We start from the raw sequence: 13,277 nt of genomic DNA on the forward strand, positions 1-13,277 counted from the left end.
TCATTTCTCCTATTTCACAATGTTACGTATCACATTTTCAAGTTTATAATACTTTATTGTATTGAATTCTTCGCTATAATTAACTTAAATAAGGATTATGTTAAACAATTATGTGAGATTTTGTAGTATTAATGGTGCTAAAGATGAAACCTGAATAAAATCATAAATGAGTGAATGTTATCAAGTGAATTTGGAACTTTGTTTTGAGTGAGTTTGGTGGCCTACATAAGTGTTGTTTTCCTATTTGACAGTCACGTTCTGTCACGGTGAGCTGTGCAAGTTTTTTCCGATATATATAATTGATCGAATGCCATTTGGAAAATTGAATGAGAGAGGAATGCGTTTGTGGCTGTCTGCTCGACCGGTAATGGATGTGTGCATCTCAGCAGGGCAATCTCTAGTCTAGTCGTTAGATCCTAACATGGACAGCAGCAGGAAAGGTAACCACATATTCTGTTTACTTTCGCTGGACTTCAATCTAATTAACAATTCTAAACATGTACAGCAAACTATATATACACTTTCACTAATTGAACTAGCTATGATTCATGCATTACTGTGGTATGTATTTACTGTTGCTACATACAATACTCCATTTCTATTGCAATCAATTGCAGTCAATTGAATTTGGTGTTTGTTTACATGTTGATATTAAAAATTTCAGGGGTCACTGAATAACAATTATAATTTGGTTAATGATTTGTTGAAGTTAAAGATAATATGTGTAAGCTTACTAATTATGTATGCATAATAAATCTTATCTACAAGTTGCAAATAATCAAAATTCCAGTGGCAACCATTTCTTGTTCAGTCCATTTGTAGCCTGCTTGCATGTTCAGTGTGTATTCTATTTTCCAGATTGTTGTTTCATACACTTTACCTTCCACCAATCTAAATAATGCCAATTGCATTTAACCCCTACTAATTATAACGAACTTTAAACAATAACCTACCGCACCCCCTCTTCTCTTCTTCGACGGTAGAGCATAAATTTTATGCTTAGCGATGGAGAAAAAGGCGAGCAAAATAACGCTAGGCATGCTGAAAGGTAAAATCTCTAATATCTGTACGTAGTTTATCTTCTATTTTTTTTTTATATAAACTTCCTAATCTGGTTGCTATTTTCGTTCTTTGTTTAATATTCGAACCCACTATCACAGATAAGCCTATTTAATTTTGGTATTATCGTTATTGTTCAATATATTTCATTGTTTTTTTTTTAATTTCATTGTAGCTTGTACATTAATATAAGCTTAGTCGTGCGGATATGTTCACAAAGCTTAGTAATACTTTTTAGTTTCGTAGATCCATCTATTTCGTATATTAATTACTTTAAAATTCTAGGGAAGCCCATCAATTCCTCGGTGCCAAGCATAGTTATCCGATTCAATGCGAACGCGGAGGAGATCGAGGAGGTTGTGCTAAACGAGGAGGAGAAGGGGGACTCTGTGGCGGATCTCAATCAGACTAGTGAGGATAATCATTTGCTTCATGGAGCTTTCCTAAGGATTGTACTTTAAGGTTCCAGCGATGTGGAAAGCAGTCCTATCAAACTAAAGCGCCGCTCGACGAGCGTGGACGTCTCCTCCGATGCGTCTCCACCCACAGATCCATGGCGATTCTTCACTGACATCAAGGTACGTACTGACATTGACGTTTATCGAGATGACACTGCTTTTGCTTTTCTATTGGGCAGGGCAAGATCACGAAGAGCGTTGAGGGCAAGTTGACGGAGTACAAGACACGTGGGGGCGGCGAGGGCGCCGACGGATCGTCCCCGAAGGCTGCCAAAGCCAAAGACCCTGGCGGACCAAAGGATGGAGGAGGTGCCGGATCCAGCCTCTCTGATTCCGAGGACCTCAGTGAGAGTAGCATTTCGAAAACTTGCGGCATCATTTCTACCACAGAAGGTAAATTAGAAACTCGTCAACATTTCCCAACCTTCCCTAATCCTTTTCCTATCAATTTTCCAGCTGAAAAGCAAAAATGTTAGAGGTAAATTATCCGCTCGAATAGAGCTTCAACGCGTGAGGTGTTCTTGAATATCGATTATTTTAGGTGTCGAAATGTCAAGCGATGACGAAACACCATCACTGTCCGACAAAGACGAAAGTAGTCCCGTCGAGTCCGCTGCTACATCGGAGAAGAAAAAGAAAATAAAAATTGTTAAGGATTTAACGGTGAGTTCAGAAGCAGTTGCCAGCGTAGGTTTCCTGCAGAATTTACAGAACATCAATTTGGGTTATGAGGATGACACCAAAAGCGACATCGAGAGCGGAGTGGATGCTTTGTTACAATTAGGTAATGATCGGTGTTTCACTTAGTTTCTTTATTTTAATTTATTGGGCATCCAGACAATGTTGAATTGGACGGAGAAGAAGTTTTAATCAAGGAACAGACAGGAATTGAAATTCGCAACGAATATTTAGAAGATAAAAGTTGGGGGAAAGAGTCCACAGTATTTGCGCCGTCCGGTTTTGTTGATTTGCGTCCACTGCCCGAGGAACCCACATGGACAAATTTCGTTCAAAAGTAATTTGTATTCAAGGTGAAAGCTGTTATATAATTGATTAATTTGTTTAGGTATAAAGTTCATTTGGCGGTTGGTATATTTTTGGGTTTATATTTGGGACTTCCATTGGGTCCGTACATTTGCGGCTTTATTGCCGGTATGTTCCTAGCCGCGTCAGCCGCGCTCATTTATATTAACCTCTTCACCGAACCAAGTATCAGTGTTGGTAAACGAACGCCAACCCCGCAGGCTATTCTGCAGATCCCGGCAGTGGAAGAACACCAACCACCAACTAAGTACGAAGGTTGGGTGAACGAATACCCGGAGAAGTACAACGCACAAACCTATCACATCTCTCAGACGCAATCGGTGTATTTGCGACTGCAAGGTAACCTACTGAAGATGAGCCACACGAAGCAGAAGATCCCGAAGCGGGCAATGTGGAACGAACCCGAATACAAGCACAGTTTCATGCGACATCGCATTTACAATCTGTTAGGAGCGGAAGTGACGCTTCTACCAAAGGGTCTTACCAAGATCCGTCACTGGAGCAAAAAGTATCCAATTTGCGTGACACTGGACAAGAATCAGTGGAACTTTGATTACGAGGATAAACCGAAGAAAACCGCGGAAACTGCTGAAGAATCTAAAAAGGTTAAAAGTCAGAGCCAACTATTCAGCAAGTTGTGTGATGCTGATCTCATTGGATCCAATGATTTTGAAGATTTTGCTAATATTGACAGTTCATCGACAGCTCTTGTTGTTGATAATACTGAAACATCCGTAAGTGTATTTATCATTCTTCCTAGAAACATACTTATAAAACAAACGAATTTGATTACAGGATGCAGATTCAATTGGAGAACAGAATGAGGATATGATGGATTGCCTGACGGAAAAAGAAGGTGGATCTTACTCGTCTAATGAGTGTTTAATACAGAAGAATGATGGCACCCAGACGTGCATTTATATATTTACTAGGACATCACGGTAACAATTGAAAAATAATGATCAAAATAATACTTCATTTAATTTTTTTAGAGATAAAGAGCACTGGTATAAGCGCTTGAAGGAAGCGACTGTGAAGAAAGATGGCACTGAAGAATGCGCGCACAAGAAAAGCGAACAGTTGAGAAATGAGTATTTGAAACTGATTTCGAAATTTACACAGGTAATTATTTTTCTACTGTTGTTTTGGTGTCTCTTAGACTATTTTGTTTAATCGATTTCGTTAGTTAACTCCAAATTTAGAGGTTTCAAATGGTTCGGAGAGCGCCTGGTTGAATGCGTTGATTACAAGGGTAATGTTCGATTGCATGCGAAATGAAGAGCTGATCGGTAAGATCAAGGAACGTATTCAACGCAAATTAAGCTCAATAAAGTTACCGTACTTCATCGAAGAGCTGACGATTACTGAATTATCTCTGGGACAAACGGCGCCGTCCATCGTCAAAATCGAAAAACCTACGACGAATGATTGGGGTCTGTGGGTTGACATGGACATTCAGTATGAGGGTCAGATCGTGGTGATTCTGCAGACGAAGCTGAATCTGATGAGGTTGAAGGAACCGCCGCAGCCTTGCTCGGGCGAGAAGGGTTCCGAAAAGTCCCCAATTTATCACTCGGATGTAGACGATACGGCCGAGAGTAGCACCGACGAAGATTCCTCGGTGCAGATGGCTCCTAGTAATGTGGAAGTTCCAGAGGGTAACGGCGGACCAAGCAACAAGAGCAAGCGAATCATGAAGATGGTGGATCGGATTGCAGAGTCAAAGTTTTTCAAGGCTGCCAGCGAGAATAAGTTTGTGAAAAAGGCCATGGAGGGCGTGTCAAAAACTGACCTACGTTTGAAAGTGGAATTGAAGTCTCTAAGTGGATGTTTAGCATTCAACATTCCGACACCTCCTTCCGATCGGCTGTGGTACGGCTTCCGGCCATCGCCAAGCATAAATCTGTCTGCTCATCCTATCGTTGGTGAACGAAACATAAATTTCAATCAAGTTACCAACTGGATCGAGAAGAAGCTTTCCAAAGAATTTCAGAAAGTCTTGGTATTTCCAAATATGGAAGATATTTACATACCTGTGATGTTGCAATGGTTAACTGAATAATTTAGTATTTTCTCTCCAATCTTCACATACCCTTCTTATTTAGTTATACTCTTCCCGTCTTATGTTTGGTGATTTCGGAGCTTCTCTAGTCTTCTAAAAAGTATATTTTTTATTAGTTTATGTATTTGGAATCTTTACATCCTTTCGTTCGATTTTCTTTCAAGAACCATAAAAGAAACTTGCGTGATATATAAATATATAAATATAATCTAATCTATTTATAAAGAATACTAATAATAAATGTTGTCCCTATATATATTTTTTAAAATCCTATTTACACATTTTGTTTTATTTTTGAGCGTTGCCGTTGTTATCGGTGTGTTTCCAAAATCTTGCATTTCTTTCTAATCTGTTATTTTTTACTATAATTTTATTAATTAAATAAATTAAATTTATGTACGTAACTTCTTTAAGTTTATTTTGTTCAAATTCCTTTATTAATTACAGTCATTATAAAAGATGATATATATTATGCACAGTCCAACGTTAAGATTCTTTCCAAATCGGAAGATGTGCCACGCAATACTCGCAGATCGTTCATCGCCCTCTGCGCCAATTTTCCTTCTGGACTGCACTTTGGCTCGTAGAGTAAATGCTTCATAGACTCCTTCAGTATATTCTGGGCTTCCTGCAGACCTTCCAAATATTGGCACACATCCACCAAGTTACAATTATATGCTTCGTAGACCAATTGAGATTTGGCCTTGTGCAGTTCGTAGAGCGCGATGCCCAGATGGCGAGAGATGTCTCCAAAATCTAAAAGTCGTAAAACGGAGATTAGTTCTTCGCAAAGTGCGATCTTCCGTTTGATTTCCAATTCTCCGTCATAGTTTCCCAGCAACGAAATCATATTTTGCTTTAGCTCAAGTATTATGTAGTGATTAGGTCCTAAGGTCACTTTCAACTTCTCCAGAATGCCTTCCGCTTCTTGTAGATTTGAATAATCTGAAATTAATGATTTTTATTGGATTGCTAATTCAAGTTGTTAAGGCTGAAGCACCATTGATTAACTCCTTGCTATGATTTATAGTGTTTTCCACTAAATTTCCTTTGATAGTCTTGGAACATTTTCCGCAGATCCAATCTGAAGAATATATATCCTTCAGAGGTTCTGCGCACGATATAAGACTCTTGCAGGAGGTGCAGATTAATGAACTGAGGAAGCTTTGAAGCTCGGTTCCATCTCCACATCTTTTGCACGTGCAATCAAAATATTTGCCAACATGTAAATGCTTCCTTCGTTCTGCACTGCCTTGGAGTCCGTTTGCGTAATTGTAGAAAATTGTTTCTCCCGCGGGAATAAATCTGTTAGCCCTTATTGTCATCTCGAATGTAAAATCCACGGAGAGGTGAGTGTTCGGGGTGCAATCGTGCGCCATCAAAGCCGCCTTCAGGTAGACGCCTCGAAGGCACTCTTGTGGAGTAGTAGCCGCGAAGAGTGGTCTCACTTCAAAGCTATTCACGTCCAAAATGCCGCAAATAGTTTGCACCAATTCTTCATCAACATCTACATTTAATTTCTTCAGCACGTCGTATACACCTTCCTTATGGATAAACCAAATAGGTGAGTCCTTTCTCTCTTTTAAATGAGATTCCAGCTCCAGAAACTCTGCCCACTTCTTCGCATCGTATTGCTTCAATAACAAACAACGTAAAGGTAGGATTATTTGCGGAGCCTTAAGAAAATCCTCGCTCTTAATGATCATTCTACTCAGCGTATCGCATTCCTCACGTGTATGCAATTTTCCTTTGCAATTAACTGAACATTTCAGCGCTTTGCCGCAAACCTCGCACGATCTCTCCGAAGCCATGTACAGGGTGCAGTTGAAGCACATGGCCATCGCCTGGGTCTGCGGACCTACCTGTAGCGGACATTCCTTCAGTATCAGTTCTCCGGGTTTCAAATCTTTCGCCGCTACTAAATACCTAGCAAGTTAACATGATATCAATACAAATTGAAAAAACACATTAATTTTAAATTCTGCTCACCTTCCATAAATCTCATTCCGTTTTATCACTGTCGTAAGCTCCATTATGTTACAAGTAAATAAAAAATGTATGGCGTTTATATATGTAACAAATTTGCCTGCTACAGACACAATTTTCTACTGCTATAAATAAAGTCGCCGATGGTTCGTAACAACATATCGCTATTAATACAGAAGCTCGCTAGGTTGCATAGAACGTTGGTTGGAATAGAAGTTATATTGTTATAGCTGCATATATTCTTCTTGTATGAATGTTACGTGTTGTCTATTTCAGATAGTGGGAAGCAGCGGGAGAGCAAATAGATTAACTGAATACAAATGTAAACTTTTGTAATTTTGACTCGATGCGAAACTACCATACATTTTAAATATACATTCATATTCTACTTTAATCAAAATAAAATTATTAAATTATCGAATATTAATACAATTAATTATAATTGAATTAATGTTAACGTAAACTGAGATTAATATCTTCAGATAATTTTCTAAACTTTTTTTACAATATAAAATAGTTAGAATATGTTGATATTTATATTATTATAAAGCTAGTACTAGGCAGGTAACCCCCGACTTACGAACAAAATTCTAACAGCTCTAACTTGTTACAAGGAGATATATAGTGATAAAAAATTAATAGTCCAATCAAAAATTGATAATTTCTTTAAAAAAATATAATATTTTTGGAAGATGTACTATCTCTTTTGTTGCATTTGTTTATTTTGTCGTTTTTTATAAAATAATTGTGATATATATATACATTGAAAAGTATTTGTAAGTATTTAGTTTATTTTAATTTATTTTTTCAAATTTATGCAGTCAATAATACGAAAGTAAAAACCATGCTACGAACCCGACTTACGAACAATTCTTTTGGAACGCAACTAGATCATAAGTACAGATATCCCCCTAATTTATATTATGTAAATTAAATGTTTATTTATTTAAAATAGAACTCCGTACAATTAGGTAACGTATTAAATTTAACGTATTTAAATTTATGCAATAAAAAGTTTACATAAAAACATTTATATGAATTATAGATTACAGTAATATCTCGTTTAGCGCTAGGATGCGTTCCTATGGGATTCTGAAGATGGAAATGACAATTTACCGCCGCAACAGTTTATCCCATAAGCAATTTTTATAAATATATAATACAGTGGTACTTCGTTTCATGAGTAAAATAAATTGTAAAAATGACTCGCTAAACGAGCGACGTTTCGCATAAAAAGTGACGATGAGAAGAGATGACCCGAATTGAGAGCCTGCTACATCATTTTCAAAACTTGTGTTCACATATTATTTGTGAAACATTTAATAACATTTGCATGTCTCCGAATAAAAAGAACCATAGATATGAAAAACAAAATCATTAAAAAGTCAGACTAAGTTATACTTTTTTTACCGACATGGAACGCATAGTATTTTACATTTGTTTCATTATAAGAGTAAAAATCCGGAAAAATCTGGAACGGAACGGATTATGCTCGAGGATATACTGTAATATATAATTTATAATAAATATATAATAAAATTATTATTATTGTATAACACAAAAAAAATCGTTTTGATTATTTGTAATTATCCTGGTGGAAGATTATTTTAATTATATATAGAACATCTGTTTACTAATATCAATCAAAATACCTAAATTAAATTGATAAAAAGATTATCTGTAAGTCAATAATAATGTCTTTTAGAGTTAACAAAAACTATTTTTGTTGTAAAATAGTTGACAGTTTAAATTTAACGTCACAATGTTTCAATTGGCAAATAGATAATTAATAACTTTGATAATGTATGAATTTGAATATAATCATCAAGATTTGACTACAATTACATCGAATTTGAGGAAGCAGCGACGTAATGTTTTGAAGTGTATTGTACGATTGTAGAATTGAGTAATTGATCTATGCAGGATGCCAGTTACCGAAGAGGTATTTGATGATAATCTTCGCCATAACAATGATGATCATCTGTTTCTGCCAGAGAAACACTTTCTACTTCTCATACCAGCACATTGTACCGCTCAATTACACGCAGAACACCGGCTGCAAAGGATTTTCCTCTGAAACCTTAAAAGTTTACCTAAAGGAAGATAATGCCAAGAAAGAAACGGTTTGTCTATTAACAACAGACTTCTCTTCAACTAGTCATATAGATTCTTAGCAGCTTCAAATTGAATTGGACGATGTACGATGAAAGATACATACATTCGGGATTCTTCGCCGGATATCTCGTAATGCAACTACCGGTTGGCTACTTGTGCGATGTCTTCGGACCGAAACCCTTCCTTATTGCAGGCATGGCCATCTCGTCGGTGGCAACGGCCATCGTGCCCATAATGTTCAAACACTCCGACTTCATCAATCTAATATTGACGAATGGTTTTATGGGAGTAGGTCAGGTAAATATTACACTTTTTTTGCTGGAAAATCTGTTTGTTTAATTAGGTACAAAAAGGCCGTTCTGTATCCTGGATTGACTTGCCTACTAGTTCAGTGGATCCCGTACCAGGAGAGATCAACAGGCGGTGCTTTGGTGTTCGACATGTACGGTTTCGGTTCGGTCTTCTGTTGCTTGGTCACGATCGTATTCATGAACCACGTAGAGAATTGGATGTACATTTTTTATATGTGGGTTATCATCGGAGTTATATGGTGTCTTCTGTTCAGCGCATTCGGCTCAAGCGGACCGTTCGAAAACGACTTCATCAGTCTGCGAGAACGAGACTTTTTGGAGAAAAATTTAGGTTTCCACTCCATTCCAGTATAAATTTTCATGTGAAAATCAAATTGATTTGTTGCAGATATTAAGGCTTATTACATCCAAACGCCGGTAACGGCAATATTGATGGATATCAACATCTGGGCGGTAATATTGACCAACACCGCTTCAGAGATGATAATCGCGCTTCAGATAATAACCATACCCGAATATTTGAACCTGGTATTCCGTTTGCCTCCTTACTACGAGATGATCCTGTCCAAATTTCCGCTCGTTCTTATTACGGTTTCTGGGATGATCTCAGGTATCATCTCGGACTTCGTAATCTCGAGGAAGCGTTGCAAACCGATCTGCGTGAGAATCATTATGTGCTTTTTTGGTTTGTAGCAAAGTTAAATCAATTCTACCTTCTTATAATCTTACTTAATCCGTAGGTATCCTTGCACCGTCGCTTGTTCTATTACTTGCATTCCATATGCTTTGCAACATGAAAAACTTCCTCATCCTCTACACTTTATCAGCATTATTAATTGGCACCTACTTCAACGCTAGTATCTTAGATATAAGTGTAAATCACGCCGGATTTATCATGGGTTTGGCCAACAGCATCGGTGTCTTCTTCTCTATGTTCTTCTGTTACACAGTGAAAGATTTGGCGCGAACAGTGAGTTTCTATTTTTTACTTTCAACATTTTTAAGTTTTAAAATATATTTTTAGTATAATTTAGAGGAATGGCGATCCTTCCTCTTAATGACATCATATATTTGCGCCGCTTCTTTAATTGTCTTCAGTATATTTGCAAGAGGTTACAGAGCTAAGTGGGATTACGCACCATACGAAGAACCCAAGGTTCCCAAACATTTCTCATGGAGCTGTTTCTTTGGAAAAAACAGAAATGCACATTAACATATTGTTACGGTTTTCTTAAAATCAAGATAATAATATTATTTATTATACACTTATTTATTTATTTATTTTTTGTGCTCTAACAAGTATCAGACCATCGACTAGGAGGATTTCTTCTAAAGAATATCACATGCTTAAAGAATAACTAAACTTTCCCGGTGGATATTTACCATTATGATGATATTGAACATTCATAATTACTTAGTATATAGATGACTAAATCCAGTGGTTTTCAACGCTTCAGCCAATTTATTATTTCACTGTTGCCGACTAGGCAAATAGCCAGAACATTAGTATGTGACTCCAGTCTATCTTGGCATCTACTACTAAATGTTGGTATTGAATCCTCGACCATATCCATATGGAGATCTTTGTGTTTTTGTTTCTTTTTGAGTCTTCTGTCGAGATGCATGTCTAGATATTTTTACTTTTGTTGATTTGGGTAGATTACATTTCGCAAACTGCTATTCTCCATTTTTTGAGCCATTCCTGTAGCTTATCTAAATTTTCCTGTAGATATTCAAATGCTACTGCTGGATTCTCATCTGATGCCAAGATTGGCTATCATCAGCGAATGTTGCAATCGTAGAATTGTTAGTTTTGGAAATATCTGCCGTCTATAGAAGGTAAAGCGTTGGTCCTAAAGCTGCGGCACCCCTGATTCTATTGGATATAAATCGGTGTATTCGTCTTCAATTTTTACCTTGAACATTCTATTATCCAGGTATGATTTCATTATTTTAAAATAATTCTATGACAAGTTCTTCTTTAATTTGTATAGTAGTCTGAGATGCCAAACTTTTTTCAAATGATTGCGATATGTCCTAAAAAAGCAGCCGAGCATTATCTTCTACTTTTCAGGACTTGGTAGATGGTATTTATTATTTAATTTACTTGCTCTATTGTATCGTGTTTACAACCAAAACCAAACTGATGGTCTGCTATCAGTTTATTTGACGCTATAATAAGTTGTAATCGGTTAGCAAGAAGTTTTTCGAAAACTTTTGATAATATCGGTTTTCCTGATTTTGCTATTATTATAATTTGTGCAACTTTCCACTGCGCTGGAATGTAACCTGTACGTAGTGTAGTGTTGAATATTTGGGTGATCAATACAATTCCTTTCAATGGGAACTTAAAAAAATTATGAATCAAATCAAATTCTCTGGACAAAATGTTCTTAAAAAAGAAATTGGGTTTTTTATGCATACTCTAATAACAAATAATTATAAAAATAAATAATACTAATATCTAAAAGTATACTAATTATATGGATTATTTGAATCGTAAATACACAAATTATGTATATTACATCATGTTAACTTCATTAATTATTCAATTGTGAAAGTACTAATCCTTGGATGTACAAATATATATTTCTAAAGGAATCTAGTTCAATATTATTTCAAGAGAAATACGTACTAATAAATATAAACTTAATTAACATACAACAGGTATTTAAATATTTATATAACAATATACTTATTAATTGTGTTGAGAAAGTTGAAATTAAAACAAAAAAAAAATGTAATTTCCAATCATACATTTAATTTTGATGTAGATATTTAAAGTAGATTGAAATATTAAAATATTTTAGTTCATTCTTTTTTAATAATGGTTTTGAAATTCAATATTAAGGTCTATAAAACAAATATTTTTTATTAAAGGGCTATCAAGGTCTTTCCGTCCGAAATAAATGTTAATCGTCATTTACCCAAAAAAATCATCAATAAAGGTATCTTAGAATTGAGCAAAATGACAATAATATTTTCTTCACTTGCATTCTTCAAGACATTAATAAATTATGTTGAAATATTTCTACTTCTACTGTTACTAAAGGTCGGCAATTCGGTTATTTCCATCAAAAAAAACTACTGTCACTCCTATCATTAATGCATAGGATACGTTCCACAAAATTATTTGGTTAAACGAAACTTAAAAAATAATAAACTACTTATATTTAAAGTGAAATTACGTTTTACAATACTACTCTAAAGTTGATTGTTTATTTTTTATTTCATTTAATTTGTTATTGTCTTTAACATTGATCGCTTAGCAATAACACTTCTTAATAAATCAGGTGTTGTGTCGAACCACTAAAGGTTGGTACCACTGACCTATGGTCATTAACAGAATCAATATGCAGAGTAGGCAGGTCCCACAGAAGACAGTGACCGTTTGCGGCGTTTCTTCGTATTTTCAACTGATAACACGGAGAACAGTGACCTGAAGCGAAGCGTCTTTTTAAAAAACGTGCAGGGTGGGAGTTTGAGGAGACTCCCACCCTGTCCGTATTAATATAAATTAACTTTGTTACTACAATAAGTATTTGTAATTAGTCTTAGTCAATCTCTTAAAGTATCTACATTGTCTTCGAAAGAACCCCAAGAGTACCAATTATTATAATGGTTTTAAACCAATTGAATTATCCTACAACTGAGACTCTACAACGACAACACCAGAAGAAGATATTCCACTGTGTCCAGAATTCCATCCCTGGGACACGACACAGGAACATTTTCACTAAAAAATTAAAACGTTTTCAATGACTTTAAGCACCTTTTTAAATCTTTGTTTGTTAACATTAATTTCGTCTTCATTTTTTTCATTGCTAACAAAGTTTTCATTGAACCTTCTGGATAACTTTATTTTTAATTTCTTCTAAGAAAAATTCTAGCGATATTTTGAATTACTCCGTTATATAGAAGCTTCGATATCAGATATAATGTTAACCCAGGTATGACTACTTTAATTTTCTACAGAATGTGTTTTATCGTTAAATGATCCGTTATTTATGGTATAAGTCCATTTTTAGAAAAAAATAGTTTATGGTAATAATAATGTTAGATTAATTGGAGCACAAGTTCTTGACAAAGTAATCAGATATTAGCTGATTTTGTTTTGTATTATTTCGCAAGTCCTTCATTTCTTATAAGTCCTATATTTCATACACTTATTACAATGAGTTCACATACCCATAAAAAACATAATATTTCAATTTTTTTGCAGGAATATTGGAGTTTTTTTTA

The 13,277-nt window shown here is 35.5% G+C and overlaps 3 protein-coding genes across 6 annotated transcripts; 2 read left to right on the plus strand and 1 right to left on the minus strand.

Moving 5' to 3' along the window:
- Window positions 1-228: 228 nt before the first annotated feature.
- Window positions 229-4,874, plus strand: LOC108561286 (testis-expressed sequence 2 protein). Of its 4 annotated transcripts, none has more exons than XM_017919148.1 (11): window positions 229-440; window positions 859-1,048; window positions 1,345-1,470; window positions 1,522-1,637; window positions 1,697-1,910; window positions 2,059-2,301; window positions 2,355-2,532; window positions 2,584-3,295; window positions 3,357-3,502; window positions 3,554-3,683; window positions 3,748-4,874. In XM_017919148.1, exons 2-11 carry the CDS (start codon window positions 1,006-1,008, stop codon window positions 4,621-4,623), a joined length of 2,784 nt encoding a protein of 927 aa, XP_017774637.1. In that variant the 5' UTR covers window positions 229-440; window positions 859-1,005; the 3' UTR covers window positions 4,624-4,874. The 4 variants fall into 4 exon arrangements, with proteins under 4 accessions (XP_017774637.1, XP_017774640.1, XP_017774639.1 ...); XM_017919150.1 differs by lacking the exon at window positions 229-440 and adding an exon at window positions 512-561; XM_017919151.1 differs by lacking the exon at window positions 859-1,048 and having other exon boundaries at window positions 230-440; window positions 3,748-4,872.
- Window positions 4,875-5,025: 151 nt separating this feature from the next.
- On the minus strand, window positions 5,026-6,767 carry LOC108561236 (protein msta-like). The gene is made up of 3 exons (XM_017919084.1): window positions 6,613-6,767; window positions 5,624-6,549; window positions 5,026-5,568 (listed from the first exon to the last, which is right to left on the minus strand). Exons 1-3 carry the CDS (start codon window positions 6,654-6,656, stop codon window positions 5,093-5,095), a joined length of 1,446 nt encoding a protein of 481 aa, XP_017774573.1. The 5' UTR covers window positions 6,657-6,767; the 3' UTR covers window positions 5,026-5,092.
- Window positions 6,768-8,805: 2,038 nt separating this feature from the next.
- Window positions 8,806-10,005, plus strand: LOC108561235 (putative inorganic phosphate cotransporter; the record flags this gene model as incomplete). The annotated part of the gene is made up of 4 exons (XM_017919083.1): window positions 8,806-9,021; window positions 9,078-9,366; window positions 9,424-9,720; window positions 9,776-10,005. Coding segments are annotated over exons 1-4 (1,032 nt in total), but the record flags the coding sequence as incomplete, so codon positions are not given.
- Window positions 10,006-13,277: the final 3,272 nt, after the last annotated feature.

The sequence above is a fragment of the Nicrophorus vespilloides genome, unplaced genomic scaffold, assembly GCF_001412225.1.
Source record: "Nicrophorus vespilloides isolate i.1.1-1 unplaced genomic scaffold, Nicve_v1.0, whole genome shotgun sequence".
NCBI lineage: Eukaryota > Metazoa > Arthropoda > Insecta > Coleoptera > Silphidae > Nicrophorus > Nicrophorus vespilloides.

Bases quoted from the DNA above. Each gene is read 5' to 3' on its own strand.
- LOC108561286 (XM_017919148.1), top strand. From the start codon at position 1,006: ATGGAGAAAAAGGCGAGCAAAATAACGCTAGGCATGCTGAAAG. The intron at 1,049-1,344 runs GTAAAATCTCTA...TTAAAATTCTAG, and splicing joins AACGCTAGGCATGCTGAAAG to GGAAGCCCATCAATTCCTCG. The intron at 3,684-3,747 runs GTAATTATTTTT...CGATTTCGTTAG, and splicing joins TGATTTCGAAATTTACACAG to TTAACTCCAAATTTAGAGGT.
- LOC108561236 (XM_017919084.1), bottom strand. From the start codon at position 6,656: ATGGAGCTTACGACAGTGATAAAACGGAATGAGATTTATGGAAG. The intron at 6,550-6,612 runs GTGAGCAGAATT...TTAACTTGCTAG, and splicing joins CGGAATGAGATTTATGGAAG to GTATTTAGTAGCGGCGAAAG. The intron at 5,569-5,623 runs GTGCTTCAGCCT...CATTAATTTCAG, and splicing joins TAGCAAGGAGTTAATCAATG to ATTATTCAAATCTACAAGAA.